This window comes from Spermophilus citellus, assembly GCF_964194105.1.
Source record: "Spermophilus citellus genome assembly, contig: SCAFFOLD_409, whole genome shotgun sequence".
Lineage (NCBI taxonomy): Eukaryota > Metazoa > Chordata > Mammalia > Rodentia > Sciuridae > Spermophilus > Spermophilus citellus.
Window position 1 is genome coordinate 62,992 of NW_027672901.1, and position 25,165 is coordinate 88,156.

At 48.4% G+C, this 25,165-nt stretch overlaps 1 protein-coding gene across 1 annotated transcript in view; it reads left to right on the forward strand.

The window, feature by feature from the left end:
• Positions 1 to 24,937, forward strand: part of LOC308640409 (kelch domain-containing protein 4-like) — a gene marked incomplete at its 3' end in the record, with an annotated part of 35,304 nt that extends 10,367 nt beyond the window's left edge. Inside the window, exons 4-8 of the mRNA XM_081312333.1 lie at positions 1,191 to 1,289; positions 11,519 to 11,655; positions 19,107 to 19,199; positions 20,506 to 20,665; positions 24,752 to 24,937. Of these exons, the coding sequence (XP_081168459.1) occupies positions 1,191 to 1,289; positions 11,519 to 11,655; positions 19,107 to 19,199; positions 20,506 to 20,665; positions 24,752 to 24,937 (675 nt within the window). The remainder of the gene's footprint in view (positions 1 to 1,190; positions 1,290 to 11,518; positions 11,656 to 19,106; positions 19,200 to 20,505; positions 20,666 to 24,751) is intronic.
• Between the last annotated feature and the right edge of the window lie 228 nt (positions 24,938 to 25,165).

A 25,165-nucleotide genomic window follows, 5' to 3' on the forward strand; every position in this document is an offset into this window, starting at 1 on the left:
CCTACTTCCTGGGTGTCAGGCCTGGTGCATCCTTGACAGTCACCAGGGCCAGTCGGGGACTGAGTGACTGCAGGCAGAGTTCTGCAGGGTGTTTGTCCCCAGCACTGCCTGCAGAGGTGGGCCTGCTTGGTTCTCTGGTGGTTGCCGGGACTGCTCTTCCTTGTGGTGGCTTTTCACGTTCCTACCCTTCAACTTTGGTTTCCGGTGCTGGGAATGGATCCCACGGGGCTGCGCACGCCAGGCAAGCTCTCTTCCACTGAGCTGTACATTTCCAGCCTTCAAGGTGGTTCCGAATGAAAAATAATGCTAATAAATTGTGGGGCTTTTATTTTTGAGTAGTCTAGAAAGCCCTGTGCATGAAGCAGAAAGCTGTGTTCACTTACCTCTGGCCTGCGAGGAGTTCTGTCAGTTCTTAGCCTTCTCTGCCTTTTCATGCATTCAAAAACTAGATCTGAGCTGGATGCAGTGGCATATGCCTGTAATCCCAGTGACTGGGGAGCTGAGGCAGGAGGATTGTAAGTTCAAGGCCAGCGTCAGCAACTTAGACCCTGTCTCAAAATAAAAAATAAAAAGGATTGGGAATGAAGCTTAGTGGTAGAGCCCTGGATTCAATCCCCAGTGCACCAAATCAGTCAATCTGTCCCCAAAAAGTTAGGCTTGGGTTTGGAGAGTGAGGGTCTGGCTGATCAGCCAAGGCGACTGGTGCCTCAGAGCAGTAAACTGTGAGCATTTGGCTTCTGTCTGCAGGACCTCTGACTTTGTGGGAAAGAGCACCTAAAACAGCCCTTCTGTTTTCTACTTTCAGAGCAGTGTTTAACAGTGGCATGAGATGTCGGTACTCTATTATGAGATGGGCTGTGCTTTAGATGGTTTGCTCAGCTGCGGGCAGATGTCAATATTCTGGGCACGCTTACGGCAGGCTGGCTCAGCTGTGATATGTGGTCGGTTGGGTGTGTCAAATGCCTTTTCACTCAGAGTGGCAAGCAAATTAACCTACAGAAAGTTGTGGGGTGGCTGTCCTGTTGTCCCTGTAGATCTCAGGACCAGCGCCCTACCTGCCTGTGTTGGTTTATAGTCCTTTGTTGGAAGGGACAAGCTTTCTGGGGATTTGTCATAGTGTCCTCCCCACATGCTGTCACTTTCTTGGAGCATGTCATTCATGATACTGAGGTTCCTCTTCCTTCCCACAGACTCTTCTGTATAATGAGCTCTATGTCTACAACATCAAGAAGGACACTTGGACCAAAGTTGACATCCCTGGTCCACCTCCAAGGCGCTGTGCTCACCAGGTAACAAGTACTGACCATCCTCCTTCCTCCCTCTTCCCAGGCTAGAGCCAAGGGTAGACACTTGCAGAGTCTGTGGAGGGCAGGTAACCTTGTGCTGATCTTCTTGGGCTCCGCTGTTTTCTAACCTGAACTCTTTACTAAGGTTCTTTGTGCTTGTAGTTCTTTACATGTGAGAAGGGGAGGTGGGGTGAAGATCATGTGAAATACCCACGTGTGAACAACTCATGTCTGGCCTGGCACATGATAGGCTAGTAAAAGGCTTGCTTCTCTTGTAAGTAAGAGAACCCCATAGGCCCAAGATCTGAACTAGGTGTTGCACAGGAGGAGATGGGATATCCAGGAACAGGGCACTGGAGGAAGGAAAATAATTATTTTAGAATGAAGTGAGTCATGACAAAGTAGTAGTGTGGAGTTAGCATGTAGTTAGCCTGTTTCTGCTCTTTGCCTCTCTAGGAATGAGTTCCTGGGCTCCATGGGTATGTGGGTCTGTCCATGGTCCTCGCTGCAGCTTTGCCCTGAGAGCAGTGGGGCTCGCTCGCTATCTAGGAGGAAGGCAGGGAGTGGGTGTGAGGCACAGCTCTTCTGCCTGGACTGTGTCGGCAGATAGCTGGCTGTAGTGGAGTCCTAGGAGTGAGAGAGAGTTGGTCTCCTGAGTCACTTGATGGTTGGTTCCCCCAAAGAAAACTGACCAAAACACACTGAAATGAAATTTATTTTCCATAAAGAAAGAATTTAAAAATTCCAGATGGGCCTGGCATACGAACGAACATGGTAACTTATGGGGAAGAGTCAACGTGTACACACTTTTATGAAATAAGTACAATTTCACTGTGTCCATTGAGCCACAGAAACTGTTGGCCTCCTGCTAAGCGACAGCTCCTGCCACTCATCTGTGCAGGCCTTGTAGGAGTCCACTGTGTCCTTGCTAAAGAGAGTTACTGAATGGCTTTTATCTGCCAGGCCCTACTGTGGGTGCTGGGTTGTGGCCACAAGCCTTAGCTGTGTTCCTGTTTCTTGCCTCATCTGGTCCTGAGGGTGTGGGGCATGGATGGACTTGGCTGTCCCTCAGCAGAATCCCAGGCTGGTGGTAGAACCCATTCACAGCATGCTATTTTATGTTGGAGTCTATTGGTTGCTGCTTCTGGCCTTTGGGAAGAGGGTTGTGAACTTCAGGTTTTCCATTTATTCCAGTTAAAACCACAAGGAGGTCCAAATGCCTGGGACACAGACTCATGGGATGCGGAGGAAGTGGGTGCTGAAGGGAAGGCCTTGCTCTGTGCTCTGAGTTGTTGAGGCATGTCCCAGGCGCTTGGTTCCGAGGCTGTGTTTGGCCTCCACTGGACCTGGAGAGTGGTGGTGGTTAGTCAGCTTGAGCAGAGCTTCAGGAGAGCTTCAGGACACCTATGTGCTGCGTATACATCCGGAAGGTGGTGTTTAAAAAAGCTGTTTGTTTACTTCTGACCAAGTACATAAATGGTCACACAGATGATAGCTGGGGGAGTAGACTCTTATCAGTAAGCTGGACAATGCCGAGAACAGATAGTGGTCAGGGAGCCAACTGTGGTCAGTTCCAGCCCAGGACACCTGGGTCTCTCCAGATGGGCCAGGTTTGTCCTGAGGACTGCGTGATAGTTCCAACCAGACCTTCAAGTTATGTCCTCTAAAAGAAAAACACTGATCCTTATTTGGGAGGGATATCAGAGGAAGCAGTTTTAGTGTGCTTTTAAGTCTTTTAATCCTCAGACTTCCTTCTTGACCCTGAACCTCTTATGTTTTAAGATAAATTTCTTCCTCTGGGTATCTCTTAGCAAATGATTGGTTTTTCTCCTACCTCAGCATGATTCAGAGTACTGTGTGCTGGTGGTTAGGTCAGTTTTAACTGGCAGTGAGCTTATTAAGAGGGTCCTTCTGCCAGACAGTGGTCCATTCTGTTTGTTTAATAATTTCAAAATGGAAAGAACATTGACCTTGTCCTCAGTTGAAATTTTGAGGCTGCTTTGTTGTGCTGGTGATCCCAGGGCCTCACACATACTAGGCATGCGTTCTACCATGGAGCCACGTCCCCAGCCTTGAAACCTTTGGGTTTGAATTATAAGCTCCTATTGTTAGTGCCCTAGTTAGCCATTTCGTTCTTCTGTTTTTTTCTTAATCAAAAAGTTTTCCTCCATGTTTTTCCTGTTTAATGACTGACAGGTCTATATAATGGTCTTTACCCTGAGAGAGTTGGTTCAAGATATTTGAACGGGCCAGATTATTTGAAATAACTAGAATTTCAGTGTGTGTCTTGCTGAACTAGAATTAACCGTGTCCACCATGCGGCCTGTGTAATGGTTTTATTAATGAGGTTTTAGGCATAAAGTTAGCTAGATGACATCGAAATAAAACACATAGACTTAGTTACCTTATTTATATTGTCAGGTCTGAGACGGCTCCCCTCTCTGGTTTTTTCTTCTAACCGCCCAGCAGGGCAGCAAGGATTACTCAGGGCTAGCAGGAGAGAGAGAGATTGAACACGCCTGGGAGTAGCCTTTTATTGGGGAACAAGAGATTTAGGGGAGAATTTCATCCAATGAAGGTTGAGGGGGGACCGCACTCCAAGGTCAGGGTCAGTGATTGGGCCCCCGGGGTCAGTGGTCAGGCACACCCCCACACGGATGGGCTCTCTCATCAGGAAAGGGCCGGGAAAGCCCCGACACAGCCAGAGCGCCTCAGACCCTTAACGGGAGCCACCCAATCACGTGTCAGAAATGGCTTCCCACAACCGTGTGTTTTGAAAGCAGCATGGGTTCTCTGGTGTCTTTGACACGCACACAGACTGATTTCTGTGGGAAATCTGGGCAGGTGCTTGGCTCAGGCGTCCTTGGTGCTTTTGGAAGACTCCCCTGGGTGTATGTTTCTTTTGTGAGGGGGGGGGGAGCTCTGTATTCCTCAATTCTTTTGGGATGACAAGTAGAGATTTTGTTTTATCATGCATTTCCTTAATAAGTAAAAAAGTAGTTTGGCAGAAGTACAGATTTAGTTTGTCATGGTTTATTTTTACTGTGCTCGTGGTAAGGGTCTTTCTGCAGGTGTGAGTGGAGAGTGGTCCCTGGGCTTTGCTCTTTAGTGGCCACTTGACAGCAAGCTTGGCTTCTTCAGCTCGACCGTTCTGCTTGTGTGGGTGGCCGTAGGTGACCACAGTCCTTTCTGAACCTTTAGGAGATGGTGCTGAAGTTGTGAAGTTTGGGGGACATAATGACTCTATTGCCTTTTATCTAGCAACTCTGAAAGCATTCTTTTTTTATATTTTTATTAGTTGTTGATGGACTTTTTATTTATTTATTTATTTATATGTGGTGCTGAGAATAGAACCCAGTGCCTCACACATGTGAAGCAAGCGCTCTACCACTGAGCCACAACCCCAGCCCTGAAAGCATTCTTGAAAGAAAGTAGAAAGGTTCCAGGATACTTAAAAATCTCAGCATTACATCCAAACAGAAACAGTGTTTTCTTTAAGAATTTCTTCTTTTTTTTTTTAAATTCTGATTTGTTTTATGTGACAAAGGAATGCATTATAATTCATATTACACATATAGAGCATAATTTTTCATATCTGGTTGTATACAAAGTATATTCAAAGTATATTCACACCATTTGTGTCTTCATACATGTACTTTGGATAATAATGTCCATCTCATTCCACCGTCTTTCCTATCCCTGTGCCCTCTCTCTTCCCCTCCCACCCCTTTGCCCTATCTAGAGTTTTATTTATTTTTATGTGGTGCTGAGGCTCAAACCCAGGGCCTCGCACGTGCTAGACAATTGCTCTACCACTGAACACAACCCCAGCCCCTGATGTTGGTTGTTTTAATCAATCATAGTAATAACCGTTATTTATCAGGTGGCTAGTATGTGCCCAATACTGTTAAAACACTTCATGAACTAGATTTCTTTTTATAGTCATGTTTGTTGAGATATAATTTATATTTGGTACAATTTGTCCTATTTAGTTTTATAGTTATATGAATTTTGACAACACAAATATTAAAAAATGACAACATATATAATGGATATATAGTACTACAGTCAAGATACAGAATATGTTACCTTGTTCTCCTTTCTTTCTTTCTTTTAAATAAATAAATAATAATAAATTATTTAATATTTATTTAAATATATTTAAATAAATAAATAATAAATAAATTAACCCAATGGATTATCAATATAATTTGCAAAGAAAATAATTGTTAGATATGTCATGTTCATTTTGTTTGTCCTAATAATTCTTTGGAATGTAATGTCTATTTAACACATAGCACACCTCAATTCAGATGAGACATTTCAAATACTCAGTGGCCTCATGTAACCAGTGGGTGCCATATTCCCTCTTTTCTCCATCTTTCACTTTTGGTGAGACATATGCTATAGGCTGCATGATAAGTCCCCTGTTATGTGGTGTCTTGTTGAGTTCCTTCAGAAAGGGACACCAAAGAGATGAACTTAGAATATTCAAAAGTGGAATGAGGTGATTTATTCTTCCCTATAAGGCTATTAGACTCTTAAGTTGGTTTCTTCATGCTTCAGTTAGGTCACCTCTACAAGGTTTTCATAATGGCTCTCTCTTCTTTCACCTCCTACCTCTCCAAGTCTACAGAAGGAAAGGTGCTTCACAAAATTTGTTGGTTTCCCTCAACCTTGCCCTTATCTTTATAAATACCTTATTAAACAATTTTTACCCTGATTGATCTCTTTCATCCTTGACTCTTGAATAATGGTTTTTTAATTATAAGAAAGTAAGATATACCTCATCTCATATCACAGGCAATATCTATACACATACCAGATTAATTATATGTTAAAATATCATGCATAGAATGCTAAAACTTTTGAAAGAAAATATTTGGTAACTTTTCGAAGAGAAGTAGAAAATTAAAAAATACAAAATAAACAAAAACCTGAAAAATCAGATGACATTGTAGTTAAAATTTTTATGTGTAAAAATTTATCAAAAAGAGTTGAGAGACACGAATTGTGTTACCGGTCATTTTTGTTTGTTATTCAGCTTGACTTGGTTTCTGCTTTGGTGGCTTTTCCTTTACTGTATTTCTTCCCTTTGCGGATTTTCATTGTTCTCTTCATCTCCTCCTTGTGGAATATTTTGCCAAAAATGTTCTGTACTGCAGGCTTTCTTGCTGTAAATTCTTTTAGCCTTTGTTTATCATGGAAGGTTTTTATTTCATCAAATTTGAAGCTTAATTTTGCTGGATGTAAGATTGTTGGTTGGCATTCATTATCTTTTAGAGCTTGGTGTATGTTGTTCCCGGATCTCCTGGATTTCAGGGTCTGCGTTGAAAATTCTGCTGAGATCCGAACTGGTCTTCCCTTATAAATAATCTGATTTTTCTCTCTTGTGGCCTTTAAAATTCTATCCTTAATCTGTATACTGGGCATTTTCATGTGTCTTGGTGTACATCTGTTGTAATTTTGTACACTTGGTGTCCCATAGGCCTCTTGTATTTGATTTTCTAGTTCATTCCTCATGCTTGGGAAATTTTCTGATATATTTCATTGAAGAGATTGTGCATTTCTTTGGTTTGAATCTCTGAGCCTTCCTCTATCCCAATGAATTTAAATCTGGTCTTTTGATGGTATCCCATAATTCTTGGATGTTCTGTTTGTGGTTTCTTACCATCTTCACTGTGAGGTCAACTTTATTTTCAAGATTGTATATTTTATCCTCATTGTCTGAGGTCCTGTCTTCCAGGTGGTCTAGTCTGTTGGTAATACTATCTGTTGAGTTTTTAATTGGCTTATTGTTTCTTTCATTTCAAGGATTTCTGTTTGTTTGTTTTTCCCCCCAGTAATCTTTCTTTCTTCAAGTAATCTCTTGCAGCCTGTGTTTGCTCTCTTATCTCTTTGTTCTCTTATCTCTTTGTTTTTGCCTGTATCTGCTCCCTTAGGTCATTCTTTAACTCCCAGGTCACTTTAGTTATGTGTGTTCTGAACTCCTTCTCTGACATTTCACCTACTGCTCTATCTATGGTGTCTATTGTTGTGGTATCTCGGTTTGTTGGGGACACTTTCCTCCCTTGTTTTTTCATGATGTCTTTGTGTCTTCCTCCCCTGCAGTGTAGATCCGAGGTATCACAGCTTCTGCCCTATTGTCTTATAGTGTCCCCATAGGTTACCAATACCTCACTTTTAAAGGAGAGATCAATATTACAGCACTCAGTGTGCCCAACGTGCAGCCATATATCAGTTAGCTTCTGTTTTTACATTTAGAGTTTTGTCACTATAATCAGAAATGATGAGTTTGGTTCTATCTTCTACCTTATAGTCAATAGGTTTGTGACATGGTTTACAGTTTCTGGTGGTGGAAGGGGGGGGGGCTAGAGGGTTGGCTGAGATGTTCATGAGGTAGGATGTGGAATATGGAGGTATTAGATTATATGACTAGTGAGAGGGTGATCATAAGAAGGTGGCTATTAGTAGGAGAAACAAGAGAGAGGCCACCCCAAGCAAGACTCCCTGTCACCTCAGCAACATGATAACTGTTAGCACCCCTAGTAGAGAAACCTCTGGTGCAGCCAGGCCCACAGGGACCTTGGTGACATCTTACCAGGTCCTCATTGTTGTCCCTTGACAGAAGCGGCGCTATCCCAGTTACATGGCAGTGGCAGCCTGAAGCCTATATAGGCACTTGATATTGGGCTGTGGAGCCATGCTTTGGTGAAAAAGGGACCCCAGCCCTGGTGGCTGGCTCTCGGAATCTCCAGGCTGCAAGGGTGATGGTGGTGGTTGTGGTGGGGGGCAGGCCTTTCCTCTGGATCTTCAGACTGCCATGTCGGATTTGTTGATTTCTGTTTACAATTTTTCTTTTCAATAATTCCTACACTTTGTTGTTTCCTTCCTTTCACTTTGAGTCTGATTTGTTTTTTCTAGGCTTCTAAGGTGGAGGCCTGACTTCTTTCAGATGGTTCCTAACAGCACTTAAAAGCTGTGCATGTCCCTCTGGACATTGCCTCACTGCTCCTTGTACACTGGACCTGCTGCTGTGTTTTGTGTCACTCTGATTGAAGTAAGGTGCTTTAGATGTCTTCTTTGACCCATGGTTACAGAGGTTAGAAGGGTGTTGTTTAATTTATGAATATTTGGGGATTTTTCAAGAGGCCTGTTGTTATTCGTGTCTAATTCTGTTGTGGAGAGCACCTTGTATGATTCAGTCCTTTCATGTTTGAGATTTACTTTTTGGCCTAAATCGTCCTGTCTGGGTGCCTGTCCTGTGCGGGTTGCTGAAGCACTTGTTTTCTCTAGCTGTTGTATACAGCGCCTTGTTAGGTGGGGTGGCTGGTGGTGGTTAGTTCTTCCCTGGTCTTGCTGACTCTGCCTGATGACCTTAGCTGTCCTCAGGTTCCTTTGTCTGCGGTTACAGAGCTGCCTCCTTATCGCTGGGCTGCCTCCTTATCTCAGGCTCAGGATTGCCTGCTACAACTTTTTCCTTCCTCTGACTCTTGACCTTTTTGACCCCTGACTATTTAAAGTGCACTTCTTGTGAACAGTGCTATGATTGTGTTGTGTTTCACATCAGCTCCCAACTCTGTGGTCTTTGCTTTTTAATTGGTGTGTATTCTTCTCATCTTCAGTGTAATTACTGATTCTGTCATCAGGTTCCTGCTGTTTCGTCCCAGCTGTTCTGTATTTCTATACTTTGTGTTTCTTCCTGCCTTCTTTTGCCTTTTAATATCTCATTTTAATTTTCCTCTTGGCTTATCAGCAGTTCCCCATTTGTTTTGTTTTAGTGATTGCTCTGTGGTTTCCAGTGTACTTGCTCATCTTATGGTGGTCTGTTTCAAATACTGTGCCACGTCTCATAAACTGGAAGAACTATGGTGGAGGCCCACATGTTTCCTTCTGTTCTTTGTGCTATTATTGACAAATATCTTCTGTGTATTTTATAAACCTTACAATGCAGTGTTACTCTTTTTGATTTAGACTTGTTTTTAAAAGAAATTTTAAAAGGAGAAAGAATCTTATGTTGACTTATTTACCTTTTCCAGCATCCTTCATTCCTTTGTATAAATCCAGGTTTTCTGTTGGTAATGTCCCCAGTCTGAAGAACGTCTCTGGTCATTTCTTGAACAGGTCTGCTGCAAACAAGTTTTTTTCAGCTTTGCTAGAGAAAAATGTCTTCATTTTGAAGGTTATTTTTGCTGGATATGGAATTCTGTTAACAGTATTCTTTGAGCATTTGAGAGAGGTCCTGTTTTATGATATTTTTTTCTTTTGAGAGGCTCGTGGTTGTTTGTGTGTGTGTGTGTGTGTGTGTGTGTGTGTGTGTGTGTATGTGTGCGTGCTGGGTGGGCCCAAGCCTTGAGCCTGCTGTGCAGACCTCTACCTTTGACCCCCCACCCCCACCCCCACCCCCACCCCAGGGCTCCAGCCTTAGCTCTCCTGTACCAGGCTGCCCATTTGGCCGTTCGTTCTTAACTTGCCTGTGTGTTTCATACCTGTCTTTCCTTCCCAAGGATGCTTAAAAGATTTCTCTTCATTATTGCTTTTCCTTCAGTTCAGTTTTGCTCTATCTTTGATTTTCTTTGAGTTGCATATATGTTAGACTGTTTAATGTTATCCAGCCTGATAATCTTTCCCTCTCCCACTCTGGTTTTTTAAAAATTTCTGTTTAATTTGGTGTAGTTTCTGTTTGTCGTCTCCAGGATCAGTCTGTGCTCTGTGAACTAATGAAACGTATTTCATTCTGTAGTCTGTATTGAAAAGCCCTAGCACTTGTGTGGTTCTTGATCACAGCTTCTATTTCTCTTATGTTGTTTTCTTTTAAATCTTTGAACATAGTGTGTGTTTTAAAGTCCTTGTCTGCCAGTTCTCCCATCTTTGCCACTTTGACCACTGTGCCAACTAGCCACTTCTAGGGCAGTTCCGTGGACTGAGCTTTCTCCTTCCTGGGTTCACATTTTCCTACTACTATTCTGTGGTTAGGTGCTGGGCTTTGTAAAAGCTGCCTGTTTCCATCTTTCAGCAGAGGGTGAGTATTGTCTTGAGTGGACTGTGAGAGTGGTGGCCAGATCAGTCCATCCTGGTTTGAGTGGACTGACTGGACTGGGTGGTAACTGTAGGCAAGTAGGCGTGGCTGAGGAGGTGAGTTCTCTGCCCCGTGACCCTTCCCCCTTCTGCTTCCTGATGACCATCATGAACTTGGAGCTGTCCTCTGCTGGGCCCTTCCCCGTGATGTGCTGCCTCACCTTGGGCCCAGAGCAGTGGAATTGGCTTTCTCTGGAGATTCTACTGCCAGAGTCCCCAGAGGAGCAAATCCTGTGGGCCTCACGCCTAGAGCCCGTGTCCTCCTTTTTGTTAGCAGTGTCTAATGACTGTTGAGGAGTGCCCCTGCTGCAGCTGTTGGAGACCTTGTGGGTTTGCCCCCTGCTATCCTCGGGTCCTTTGCACTGTTCAGCCCAGGGAACGCTTCCCATGGTAGTGGTCCAGAGACCCCAGCTTTCACTCGTCATGATCCATTTTGTGTACTGTAACACAGTATCATAGTCTGGGTAGTTGTATTAAGAACAGAGGTTTATTTCTCACAGTTCTGGGGCTGGGAAGTTCAATGCTGAGTGCCAGTCTCCGGTGAGGACTTAGGTGCTATGTTATAACATGGCAGAGGGCATTGAGCATCAAGAGAGCCCACTGTTTTGACAAAGCCCCCCTGCCATCACTGATCACTGGTGAGGGTGGAGCCCTAGGACCACAGCACCAGAGAGAGCCTGTTTTCAGTCTGTCGTGTGGATGGGAGGGCCTTTCAAAGCATAGCCACTCCTACCTTTCAGTCCTCAGAAGTGAACGTCAGTGACACTCCACAGATGTTTCTGTATTACACGTGCATTTTTTAATTTCTGGGGGTAGTTTTAGGTGTGTAGTGCTAGGAAAGGGTAATGAGGATTGAAACAGCTTTATTGTAGATATTTAATAAAGAGAAAGTAGGGTTGGCTTGTGTTATAACTATTATTATGCTCCATTTTAACAGGCTATGGCATTGTGTGCCTTTAAGTGGAAGCTCATTTTGCAATCTGGGAGGGCATGAAAGTGTAGTGGAGTTCTGACTGAGGACAGTGTGCCTCGCAGAGGATTTCAGGATTCTTTCCCCAGAGGCAGGAGATGTTGGCTGGTTCCCAAGCTCTCTGGCCCTCTGGGACTGGCTAGCTTCTCTTGCCTGGCCTGACTTGTTGCCTTTCTTTTGACAGACTGTGGTGGTACCTCAGGGCGGCGGACAGCTGTGGGTCTTCGGTGGGGAGTTTGCGTCTCCCGATGGAGAGCAGTTCTACCATTACAAGGACCTCTGGGTCCTGCACTTGGCCACCAAGACCTGGGAGCAAGTCAGGTAAGGTCCTGGACAGGAGCCGAGCCCTGGACTTGCCCTTCTGTGCCAAGTTCTGCACAAGGGAGCAGGGCTGGTGGGGCCCTGGTTGTAGGCCCCAGTGGTGACTGAGCTGTGGAGGAAAGGCTCATGCTCTCTGGACCTGCACAGGGAGGCCTGGATGGGGAAGGCTGCTGGCTGCCCAGTGGTGCCCGGGCTGCACTGGCAGTGTGTTCGAGCCTGTTTCTGTGCTCCTCCCACGTCACCTCTGGTGCTCCTTGCGGTGGGCCCTCTGTCTTTTCCCAGGTGTGGGGTGGTAAGGCAATTCTGGGGCTCAAGCATGCCAGAAACAAAGCCGATCCCTTGGGTGTGCTTTCCTCAAAGGAAGTGCTCCTTCTGAGTGGGGTGCGGGTGGGAATGTGGCGCAGGGACAAGGGACCAGCCTGTACGTTCCTCCTCAGGAAGCTAGGCTGGTTCTGTGGTTTGCACAGCCCTGGCAGCTGGGCCTGGCAGCAGCCACTGAGAATGGAGGCTCTACCAGGCTCTTTTGGTAATATATCCTCTGCCTCCCCAGACAGAGAAAGGTGTGCCGCTTCTGCCTGCTTGGTACAGCCCACAGCCGTGTTGGCCAGGCTTCCAACAGGCCGACATTAGCACAGGGCTGAGGAGCCCAGTTGCACTTCCCTTTCTTGGGCGGCACTGGGAAAGGTTACTCGGGAGGCACCACAATCAGGAAATTATTTCATACTAAAAATTGTTTTTGCCACTTATATATTGAACCTTAACTCAAATTTGTGTAGACCCAGACCATGTTTATTCTCTTTTGTTTTGCTTTAATTATTCCTTTCAAAACCCAGTTGTGCTTATTTGCTTGTTGGGTCCTTTTTGAAAAACGTATTCTTGATGTTTAGTAAATTTTATCAGCCTCAGCAGTTTCCATCCATAACTGAGGCGGGCACAGGTAGCAGGTCCTCGAGAGCTTTCGCTTCACCTGGTAGCTCCCCTCAGGGCTACCGTTGAGTGGCACTGCTGTGGGACGTGGCTGCAGTGACACTCTGAGCCGTTTGTGGCATGAACATTTTCTCCTGTCTGCAGGCTTTGCTGTTTCGTTTCTCTTCCAAGGACACAGGAGCACTCTTGAGGTGTGGTCACTCGGGGTGGCCCTGCCACTGTCCTTCTCACCTCAGTGTGTTCCAGCAGTTGGGCTGGATTGCATCTGCAGGATGTGGAGGCAGCTGGCTTAAGCAGGAGGTGGTACTAGCAAGTAGCTCATTACTTAGATGCTTCCTATTGTGAAAACAGGAGAGGTTTAAAGTGTATTGCACAAAGTGGGGAAGGCTTTTTTTTTTTTTTTAAACTCAGGTGAGAGTGCAAACCTTAAATGTAGCTGCCATTTTTTGCTCCTTGGTGGCAGCCTGCAGGACGGTGGCTACTTTATGCGCTTTATTTTTTCTGTATAGATCTCTGTGTGGAGCTAGCTGGTGATGGTTTCTTGTTGAGAGCCACAGCCGAGTCGGAATGGCCCCTGGCATTTTGCCAGTAGTATTGGTTGAGAGGCGAGCCATTAAGATGATGCTGGATTGATTCAATTATATATTAGGCCTTTACTGTCCAGTAATAGGATGGCTCTTGCTGCATCGGACGCCTGCTACGTTGGAGTTCCCGTTGAGTTCTCCCGGGGTTCCAAGAGTGAGTGTGCGCGCAGCCCGGGAGAGGGAGTTCCGGTTGGTGTGTGGTGTGTTCCTGAAGGAGCGGCGTGGGTGGCGTTCGGGAGAGTTCCCGGGGAACGTGTGTGGAGTGTGCTGGTGGAGTTCAGAAATAAAGTTTGTTCCTGCTTGAGTGGCTCGTGATTTGTGCCCAGCCAGACTGCGGCAGTTTCTGACTCTGAGTGGCTTGAGTGTTTGCTGATGAGGGAGACAGGGAAGGTGGACAGATCCAGAGATACTGGCCTTGGTAGCCAGGGTGCGATCCCTGGTCCAGGAGGGGCACATGTGAGCATCTTGGATTGGAGAGAGAGAGCTCATTTTGAGTATTAATTTGGAAGTCAGGAAAATGAGGCTCTCCCGTCTACTTCACTTTTGACTGTGGCCTGCCATGCTGGGTTTGTCTTGCTGGGCTCATGCATCCTCTACATGGGCTCATCAGAATACATTCTCTCACAAATGTGAATCTTGAGAGACTCGTCTCTTGCATGTGGCCGGGGTCCATTCACTTGTTACAGAATAGTCCTGCATTTGACCTGTATGTTCTGAAAGCTACTGCTGCAGTGCTTATAGGTGGTCCTGTCCTTTCCTTGTCTGGTGATAGACAACGGTGTACATTGCCGTGAGTCTGCTGCGGCACAGGGTGAGGCTTTGTGCTGTGGCACCCTTGTGTGATGGGCAAGCATCTTCCAGACTCCGTGCTGACTGATGTGACCAGCACCCATTCCTGTGGCATCTCCAGCCTCTTGCTCTTTCTGTTCCAGTGGGTGTTTATTCATTACCTTGACAGTGAGTGGTCACTTATGCTTGGGAGCGTGATGGGCACTGGTGTCATACCCCTATCAGAGAACCCTAGTGCTAGTGCAGTGTCAGCTCCCGCTTCCTCTGAGGATGTCAGACACATATGACTGCTTTAGCAGCTGTTGGGAGATTTCCTTCAGGCTGTCTGGAGTGAGAAGGGCCCATGGTTGAGTCGGCAGCATAGCTTCTGTGTGCCAGCCATGTTTGTCGTCTCCAGTGAGGGGAGGGAACAGTCATCAGGGTGGGGCTCGGGCTCCTGTTTGGTGGTGGGCTGCAGAGAGAGGGCCGGGAACAAGCATGAGGCTGCGTAGAAGGTCTGTCTGTTCACCAGCAGAGCAGCTGGACCCGCAGCAACAGAAAGCCTGGCCACTGGCCTCTGCAGATGTCTCTCCACAAGATAGGTGGGCCATGGGGCCAGGGCCTGGCCCCTGGGGAGGAGGCAGGGACAGCAGGAGGCGCCTTCCCCTGCTGGCAAGTTGCTGAACAGAGGCTATCACGCAACAACACCTGTTCAGTGGGTTTTGTGGCTGCTTTGCTGTGTGACATGCCATAAGTGACTCCTTAAAAAATGCACAGTTCAGTTGTTTTATCATGTTCGGAGTATGCAGCCAGCACTGTCATTTAGAACATTCCCATCCACCTGAAGAGAAACTCCATGCCTTTCCTCGCAGCCTCCCTCGGTCTTCCAATTCCCCACTGTCTGTCTCCGTGGGTTTGCCTGTTCTGGGAATTGTACATGAATGAGGTCCGGCAGTACACGTCTATTCTCTTGTGCTTGCTGTCACTGGGTGTCACACATCAAGGTCGCTCATATTGTAGCAGGTGTGAGATCTTTGTTCCTCCTTAGGGATGAATGACAGTCCCCTACCTGGGTGTCCATCCGTCTGTTATTGGACCCTTGGGTGGTTTCCACATGTTTATATGCATCAAATTGCTTAGTAGAGGAGCAAGAAAATTTTGTTAATATGTGTGTGTGTGTGTGTGTGCGCACGCGCGTGCTGTTTCTTCCTGATTTGAGGAAGGAGCCAGCATTTGGTCTGCAGCTAAATCCTCTGAGTGTCAACGTGGTAAAGCAGCTTGTTAGTGCCTACAAAAGACTTGTTAGCAAAACGAATCGGAGGTGTTTTTCAGCCCTGTGCGGAGGGCAGCAAGGCGTCGGCTGGAGTCAGTGGTGCCACATTCCAGTGTGGAGCTGCCAGTGGCACCCAGATGCTTCCTCTGCCCAGGTGAGCTGGGTCAGCTCATGGCCTGCACGTCTCTTGGGTGTGGACTGCCTGCTACATGTCTGCAGCTGTTCTGCTGTGTAAGGAGGCTCATTGTGGCTAGAGTGTGACCAGTTTGTAGCAACACTAAGGGGGTAAAGCATGGGATATGTGAAGTTTAAAATGTGTTAGGACCGGTAGCCAGTTTTTGACACATCTGCAGGTGCTGAGGCCTGAGCTTGGTGGTGGTTGACACCACACTGTTATGGTCTAAGTTCTGGCTCTGCCATATACTGCCTGCTGGGCTTCTTAGCTTATAGGTGGGCCTCGATTTTCTCATCTGTGAAATAGGAATAAAGGTAATACGTGCACCATGAGGTATAAATGCACACAGGAGAACCGTGCCCATCCTGAATGAGCACTGTACCAGTGGTGCTTTCACTGTTAATAGTCTTGGTTTGAGCAACACAGGGACATTGTATGTCCAGGCTGCCTGAATCTGAGAGATGGCTACTGATCCTGCCTGCTGGGATTGAATACCCTCGCTTGTTTGGTGGGTGTGGTGCAGGAAAAGTAGGGCCGAGCTGCTTTGGGGAACAGAAGGGCCTGCTCTTGCACTGTGTCCTGCTTGGGCTGTCCTGGGCCTGTGCTTGCAGGGTGCACTACTGGACCTCGTTCCCTGTTGGATGAGCTGTGTGACCTCGAATCTCAGGGTCATGATAGGAGCTGTTCCTTTGCCCATCAAAGGCCTCGGGGCTGTACTGTGTGTTTATAGTTGTGAGTTTTATCACGTGTGCTGAGTGCTCGGCTGTTTGCTTGCTGAGCCTGTGTAGCTATCTGATGCTCAGACATCTCCTGTGAATGTCATCACAGTGGCCCAGTAGGTGGCCTGGTGACAATGGCTGGCAGTATGCCCCATGGGAATGCCATTCTGTGCACATCCCCCAATGAGCTGAGTGCTCTGGCACCCACAGCATTATATTTGTACTGTATATAGACATCTGCCTGAGTGGGTCACGCTGATTCGTGAGGACTCTACATTTAGGACTGACAGCAATTGAAAAGCCTGGCCTTCTTTTCTTCTCTTGTCTTTTTTGGGAAGGGGTGGCTTTATTTTCCAAAGGGAAATAGATCATTCTTTTAGCTACACAGTGGCACTTGACTGCTGCCCCGAAACATTGGGCTGAGTCCTTCATTCCTGACAAAGCTGGAGGCTGAGACACCCAGGGGCTTTCTGTACAGGAAGCTGGCAGAAATCAGTCCCCAGTCTCATGGGCTCTTGTGGGTCAGAGGTAACCAGCTGGCCAATGGGCCTTGGCTCCCATTACTGGACGGACACTGGAAGCATCCAGGGTCTCCTCTGTGTCTGTTGTGGAGTAGACGTACCTGTGAGCACAGTGGCTTAGAGTTGAATGAAAGTCTCTTCCCTGGATCCTTCTTATAAAGTGACATATCAAAACACTTCTCAGAAAGGAACGTGGCCCTGTGCCCAGTGTGTGGAGGGCATGTGTCTGCACTGTCCTTTGCCTTGGGACAGGGGCAGCTCACTGGGAGCTGGGCCTGTGCTGTGGTGAGAGCCAGATAGTTCCCAGAAAGCCTCCTGTGGTGTTGTCATAGTATGCCCCAGACCCTCTCTTCTGAGCCCTGTCACATTTTATATTTGTGATTGTGAATTGTGGCAAAAAACCTGGTTACTAAATTCGTGGGTGATAGAAAGCCAGGACAGAAAGCAGGTAAATTGGTTAACAACTTCAGCATCCAAATCCATCTTCAAAGAACCAAATCTTTCAACATGGAATTTACATGTAAGACTTATGTAAGTGTAAGATATAGGAGCTGGGCCTGAAAAGCCCCCTTAGAAGAGAAAGAAGGCTCTGCTACACTGTGGTCCCCCCAGGCGTCAGTAGGTGATGAGGCCCCCTGAGGGGCTGAGGCCTGTAGGATGCAGTGTCAGGAGGAGTGCTTGCCTCCGCTGACATTCTGTGGACAGCGAGGCTGTGAGATTCTGTAGGGCACATGCCATTTGTGGAATTTTACATGTCCATTTGGGGGACAGCTGTATAGCGTGCACAAAAATAAATGAGAAATAATGCATTGTAGAAATAGGTGTCAACATGTGTGATTCAGGTTGTGACTACCGCTCTGCAGCCTAGAGTTGAGCCATCTCGAGGTCAGTGGGAGGGCCAGGTGGTTGAAGCTCATCCTTTGCCACGGTCTTGGGATCGTCCCTTGGTGGCCTTGCTGGCTCTTGACAAGACCCTGCCCTGGTGTTAGCTGTTCTAGCTCTCCAGGCAAGACTCCCTGTGCTGTGCTGCAGCCTGCAGCCACGCCCTCTCTTGGTGTGAGCCAGGCTTGTGCTCACTGGAGAAGGCTCAGGAAATGCAAGAAGCTGGAGAGAAATGAAGCCCCTGGAAGCCCATTTAGAGATGTGTTGAGTCACCTGCTTTTCCATTACTGTTTTACAAGCACTTCCTGTGAGGAGAAATATCTTAATCTGAATTTTAAAACTCTTGCTCAGATGGAGGTGCATGGTCTGTCTACTTTGATCTGTCTTTCTTTAATTACAGGTTGATTATGTTTTTGGTTTCTATTATTTGTATATTCTTAAGAATTACTTATTTTTTCTGTTGCTTTTTTATTGCTGTGTATTTTCACGTTTGTTTTATTGAGGTATAGTTACAAAAAAATGCACACCTTCTGGGTATACAGGTAGGTGAGTGTCAGCTGCTGCAACTGAGATGCAGAACATGTCCACCACCCCACCAAGTCCCTTCCCAGCCCCGTCCCCTGCAGCTGCCATCAGCCCCAGGTTAATCTTGTGAAGCTCTCGTGTAAGTGGGGTCATGCATGGTCTGGAGCTCTGTCAGCACTGGCTGTGTCTGGAGATGTGTGTGTGTTGCCCAGAGTGTCCACCTTCCACTGCACCCTGCGATTGGGAGAAAGCCTCTGTGAGTGTGTGTTAGCCTTCGTGTGACCCAGTTCTTCCTGGTGTGCAGGAAGCCCTCAGAGTGACTGTAGGGCTCAGGCTCCTCCAGTGCTGATGGACACGTGGCGTTTCTTCTCACATGCTCTCATGGTGGTGGCAGGAAGCTGCGTGGCTTTAGTTTGCATTCCCTGACCACTAATGATATGTTGAGCGTTTTTGTATTTTTATTGACCATTTTTACGTCTTTCTTTTTTTTTCCACTGATACCTTATGAACTTTCTATTCATATTTTTGCCGTTTTTGTTTTATGGATTTTTTTCTCTGCCAGGGATTACACTTGCTGGGCAAGCACTCTGCCACTGAGCCACACTCCCAGCCCTTTAATTTGAGAGAAGGCCTCACTAAGTTGCTCTGGCCCCAGGCTTGGGATCCTTCTGCCTCGACCTGGGAGTTTCTGGGATCGCGGGTGCATGCCCTCTGTCCAGTTGTGCCAGTGTTTTATGGGGTTATTCATTATAGCATTAAGATGGAATTGTGTGTGCGCCTGTTAGTGGTGTCAAAATGCATGCACCTGGCTCAGTGGTGCATGCATTTTGACATTCTTTATTAGATGGAACCTACTTTACTATGTTCTGCCCAATAAATCTTTATCTACTTCAAGGCCACAGAGATTTTCTTCTGTTTTATACTAGAAGTTTTATAATAGCTAGCTAGACTGTCAGGATGGTTTTAGTAGCTTGTGATCAAATTAAATGGTACTCATCAAGTACTTAGAACAAAAAAATGTAAAAATGTCATTTTTTAAAAAGCAACTGGAATAACTCCCCCTCCCCTTTATTTTAGATCAGCTGGGGGTCCTTCTGGCCGGAGTGGACATCGGATGGTGGTGTGGAAAAGACAGTTAATCCTTTTTGGTGGATTCCATGAGAGCACAAGGTTGGTACCAACAGCAGAAGTCTTTCCTGGAGCATTTAGGGGCAGACCTTTTACCATTCTGAGTAAACATGGAAAATACTGCCCTCTGAAAGCAGGGCCAGCTCTCTGGGCACATATAGCTTGGCAACCATGCAGGGCAGCTGGGGAATGAGTTGGCAGTGCACTGATTACCTGCTGTGTGCAGGGCAAGATTAGCCAGCCCTTCCTTTTTGTTTCCAGGTTCTAAATCAAGTTTTGCAGAGGTTTTAACTTGTATCCATTTTAAAATCAGAACATTTTTTAAAAACTATATGTTATCTTGTTTGAAATGATCTAAGATGTATTTCAGACCTACAGAAAGGCAGTGATGCTCTAGGAGATGTGGTTTGACTTCCAAATGCCAACCCTCTGCGTTTGCTTGGGAGCATTGCTCTTAGCTGACCTGCAGCATAGAATTCCATTACTGACAGCGCCCAGCATGAGTAGGGTAGTCTGTCCTCTGTGGGAGGCGTAAGTCTGAGTGGCAGCCAGCAGGCCGAGGCCCATCCTCACAGCTGCGGTGTGCATGGGGAGTGACCCGCCTGGCACCTGCATTCTCATGCAGGATTTGTCACTTTGCACGTGTTGTCGAGCCACCTTGCTCTTTGCATTCCAAGGAACAATGGTTACTTCTGACCAGGGTAGATCCTCTCCTTTGCCTCTTGTTGAATGCTGTGTCACGCAGAGCTGGAGAGCAATGTCCTGTTCTGTGACAGTTACCTGGTGACAGCAAGTCTCCTCATTCCCCTTCCAAGTTCTGTCTATGGGCTGTCTTTTTGTGCAATGTCCCTGGGCATTGAGCCAGGTGGGGCCCCAGGCTGCTCCTCGTGCCGTGCCTAGGTTGTGGACACGGACTCTGCTTCTGTCCTTCAGTTCTGGGGATGCTGTGCCCCCTCTTCACACCCCTCCCTTTCAGTCCAGGGTCTCGCCCCAGTTCTTGCCAAGCTGTGGATAGCTCCACCCTCGTGATTCAGTCAGACACCACAACTCAGTGTTGGTGTTATAGTCGCACAGAATAACCTAGTGTAATTATCTGGGAGATTGCCATTTTGTCAGTGGGTAGAGGAAATGTGGTATGACTTTCAGGTTAAGTTAATCTGCTTCTGTGGGCTGGCATCATTTCTAGTTTCCAAATGCAAACTCACAAGTTTGCAGTCCTTCATATGAGTTCACGTGTGGAGCAGACAGATAACTTAGTTCAGCTTTAATTTAAATCAAGTGCACTTCTCAGTGACCTGTGTCCTCCGTGGTCCCAATGTGATGGCCTGTGTTCCTCTGTTCCACCCAGGGATTACATCTACTACAATGACGTGCATTCCTTCAACCTGGATACCTTTGTGTGGAGCAAGCTGTCCCCGTCAGGAACCGGGCCCATGCCCAGGTCAGGCTGCCAGATGTCCATCACTCCCCAGGGCAGCATAGTCATCTATGGGGGCTACTCGAAGCAGGTGAGACCTGGTGTGCAGGAAGTAGAGGAATTTCGGTCTGCTGTGTGTCAATGTCATCAGTAATGGAAGCTTCCAAATGAGAGGACGATATTTGTTTAATATAAACAACTCTGTTGAATTTGAAATGGATAGACATAACGTCAGTCTCTTTGTCTTACCTACATTGAGATTTGTAAGTCCTTTTGATGGTCTAGTCTGAATCGTCCTAGAACACTGCAGTGTGACTAATTCTGTTTTGAGGTCTTTCTCCCTAAGGCCTAGAGACTGACAACCATGTGGTATTCTGTCGTAGAACAGGCGGGGCTCGTTGATCTTCCTGGGGATCCCTGCTGACAGACTTTTATTCTTATATCTGTAAGCGGCACCAGCAACATGTTCCTAGGCATGTGCACTGGAGTCCTGGTCTGGGGCTGTGGGCTGCCCTCTGCCGGCCGCAGTTTCTCCTGCCCTGCTGCTTGTCTGCATGTGGCCAGCCTCAACAGGTTGTGAATCACATGGCGGTTTTAAGTCCTTTGCTTTTGGAGATTCTGAAATGCACAGTGAACTTGCAGACTGCACAGCAACTACGTGCATGCCCACACAGGCCCTGGGCTGTCTGTTCTACTCAGCTGGTTTGGCCAGGGGTCTGTTCACACTCTGTACCTACCTATCAGTCATCTTCTACATCGTTCACAGGAAAGTGCAAACTCTGATGAGTGCACACCATCAAGTAGAGATCGTTGGTGCTTTGTGACTGCAAGGCCACCTGCGTGTGTGATAGATGTGTATGTGGTATGGCCCACCCTCATCCTGCCAGGCTCTCCTGTACCTCTTGCCTCCCCCAGAGGCACGTGCTGAGCTTCTTCTCATCGCTAGATGTGCCTGTTGTGCAGTGTTCAGGTCATTGCCTCCACGCCTCTGTTTCCATTGTGTCGATGGACTCCTGTGCTGTTCTCAGTCAACTGTGTGTGACATTGCATGAGCACTTTGATGCAATCTTTGTTTTTGTTTTTGTTTGTACCAGGGATTGAACCCAGGCGTGTATAAATACTGAGCCACATCACATTCCCTAGCCCTTTTTAAAAATATTTTGTGACAGGGTCTTGCTAAGTTGCTCAGTGCTGAGGCTGGCCTGAACTGGCGATCCTCCTGCTTCAGCCTCCCAAGCTGCTGGATTATAAGTGTGCGCCACCACGCCTGGCAATGTTTTAGTTTCTCTTAAGAAGTACCAGGGAGGGAACCTTCTGGGTCCCTGAGTGGAGCTGGGCTTGCAGGTTATACCCAAACCGCCTGACGGTTCTGTTGCTCTGCCTTCCTGGCACCACTTGCCTATGGGTCCTGCAGCGTCCTCTGCACTCATGGCTCTCTGTTTTGGCCGCATTCCTCTGACCCTGCTGCTGTGTGCCTCTCGTGAGCTTGTTGGTGTCCCTAAGTCTTCCCTGCAACCGGCTCCCCACCAGGGCTTCCTCTGCCCATGAAGCTTCACTGTGGTTTAAGAGGCAGGCCCTGTTCTGCCAAGGAGCAGAAGCTCTGCCTTGATAAAGTCTGGTTTGTTGTGCTTTAAGGTCTTTGCTCTCCATACCTCAGAAGACCTGTCTACCTTCAGTGAGGGAGAGCCTCTCGTGTTTCGTGAACTTGGTAGTTCAGCTGTTGTGTTTTGTTCTGCCATCGACTTGCCCCGTCTATGGAGTGTGAAGGTGCTGAGTCCGCATGTGTCAGCACCCCCCATCAACTCTGGCCCAGGACGACCCTAGGTGTGGGTGGGCGGGCTCCCCGCTGACAGAAGGAGACGCCAGTGCCCATGTGACGGCAAGCGAGCTGGGCGGCTGTGGGCTGCCCCCAGCTCTGCTCTGGTGGCTTCGTCCCACTCATTCCTGCAGGCTGGCCAAGGCCACAGTGGCCAAGGCACCCCGGCCCCAGTCTGGGGACTGCAGGTCTAAGATCCAGGTGCCAGCAGGGAGAACCCGCTTTCTAGCGCACGGATGACACCTTCCCACTGTGTCCTTGCATGGAGAAAGGGGCAGGGACCTCTCTGGGGCCTCCTCTTAGAAGGCGCTGATCCCATTGTGGGGTCTGCACCCTCGTGACCTGGTCACCTGCCAAAGGCCCTGCCCCTGACACCAGCATGCTCAGGACTGGGTTGGACGCCTGTTGGGGACACTCTGAGTCCTCTGTAGCCCTAAGCTGCCTGATCCCTCTCCCTGCAGCACCTGTCACTAGGGGTCCACGGGCTAAGCCTGGAAACCCTCGAATCTTGGGAGGAACCGGGTTTGGTCTCTTCAAAATCCCTCGGTGCTAACAGGAACAACTTTCCTGGAGAAGGTGACTCTGTCATGGATGCAGACACAGAAATATAAACCGCCACCAGACATGCTTCCAGGAAGTGAAGCAAGGCAGAGGAGCCCGTGGCTCCCAGGCTCCTGCCCTGGCTCTGCCATACTGCTGGGAGGAAGCCCCAGAGACCCGGGAGGAAGCCCTGGGCCGGAATTTAGCGTTGGCAAGATTCTGTCCTCGCATAGTTTTATTTCTTGGAAATGGGAGAATCTGTAATTTCTCAACATAGTTATGGCTGCATGTCCCATGGAATATGAGGACCACCTTCTAGAAGATTCCTTGAGAATCTGGTGTTTGTAATCACACAAAATGGGGGCAGGGAGTCAGAGATAAACCTGTTAATAAAGCACTCATCAATACCTGACTTACTCTCTCTGACGAGCCGGTGGCAGCCGTTGCTGCAGGCCGCTGGGCGCAGATGCTCAGCTTGTGTGCTGATCCTGGGGCTCTCTGCTGCAGTCCCCACCTGGGGACTTTGCGGGACATCTACACTCACCCTAGTCTGGCAGCCTCAGGGTGGCCACCCCTGCCTGCCGCTGCTCAGTGCCTCCTCTGATGCCCAGATGGACAGCCCCACTAACCAGCAAGAGCAGCGGGGTGCCCTGAGGTCTGCAAGGTTGCAAAGTTGACAACGCATTGGTCCAACATGGCCTGCCCTTGTGGAGACACCAGGCCTGGCTGCAGCCTCAGGGAGCCTGGGTGGCCAAGGACCCAAGGCAAGCGACGCACCCCCCAGTTCACTGACCGCCCAGCCGGGCAGCCTCTCCCTGCCATGGTCTCTGGGTCTCCTTAGCCACAGTGGTTTCACTGAGAAAGAACCCACAGGCCTGCACCCGCCTCAGGGTGGCTCCCAGGCACGCAGAGCTGTGCCACCGTCCAAGGTGCTCCTGCCCCAAGGGGACCTGTGGCCTCTATCGGTCACCCCCTCCCAGCCAACAGTCCATTTTGTCTCCACTCATTCTGGAAACCTCATGCCAAACAGACTTTTTAAGGTTTTCTTTCTTTTTACTTTTCCCTCACCAAGTGGAAGTCACATGACATGGAGGGACACCACCCACTGGCCTTCAGCGCGGGTGCAGCCATCACCTCCAACATTGCATCACCCCCAAGGGAGACCCTGTGCCCTTACCTTTCCCTCCAGTCCCACCAGTGACCTGTGAGGTTCTAAGCCACCATTCAATGCGGACAAAACACCTGCCACTGTCTCAGGACCCAGCCCCTTTGCTTCGGGTGAAATGCTGGCACTGGGCCAGGGCTGACCTCAGGCTGCACCACACGGCTGCTGGGCAGCTGGGCCCGGTCCCCTCCAATCCCGGGTTCTTGCTGGGAACTCCTGCCTCACAGGGTTGTCAGTTGGTAAGGGAGACTTGAATCTGCCCAGGCGAGTGTTCCTGAGGCCTCCACCCAGAGACTGAGCGTCTCAACTTCCCCCAGGAAGCTCCCGGTCACCTTTGTCCCCGGGTCTGGGGTAGGCCCCGAGCAGGAGGCACACAGTGATCAAGAGATTGAGTCCTGGGGAGGTGAGGCTGGGGACTCCGAGCCCAGGCTGGAGAGCAGAGGAGGCCCTTCTGGAAGAGCCAGGGCTCGCTGTCCTCGGGCTGCTCACCCTGCACTTGGCTCAGAAGAGGGGGCAGCCCAGGCTCTGACCTGGAGGAATCTCCCCCCCCCCAGGACTCCGGGGCTTCCTCACTGTTACTAATGCACACTCACTGTACAAACGACGGGCTCTGGGGGTTTCTGCGAAGACCCTGATGGGGGCTGCTGCGGCCACAGAAAGTGAGTGCAGCAGAGTCCACGCAGCAGGGCCCAGTGTGGCTCACGGCGGCCCTTTCCCAGGTGGACCTGGATGGTGTGGGGCAGGTGGCGTCCAGCGTCTTCTCTGACAAGAGGCAGGGCAAGCCACTCCATGTGGCTGTGTTGACAACTCTTCCTGCTCTTCGCGCCCTGCACACAGGCTGATCATCTGCGCCCAGCAGGCCCTATGGGTGTGGCCCCCAGGACCAGCTCTGCAACGTGGAGCAGAGGTGGCCGCCAAAAACTTGGATGAGCTCCGTGACCCCGCTCTCTCTGAGCCACACTCTGGGAGGAGATGTGCCTGGGACAGGTCTCCCTGCCCAGCTGGGATGGTGTGGGCTGACGTCCACAGCCAGGAGGAGGCACTTTACTGGCAGAGGCCAGCTGGGGCCA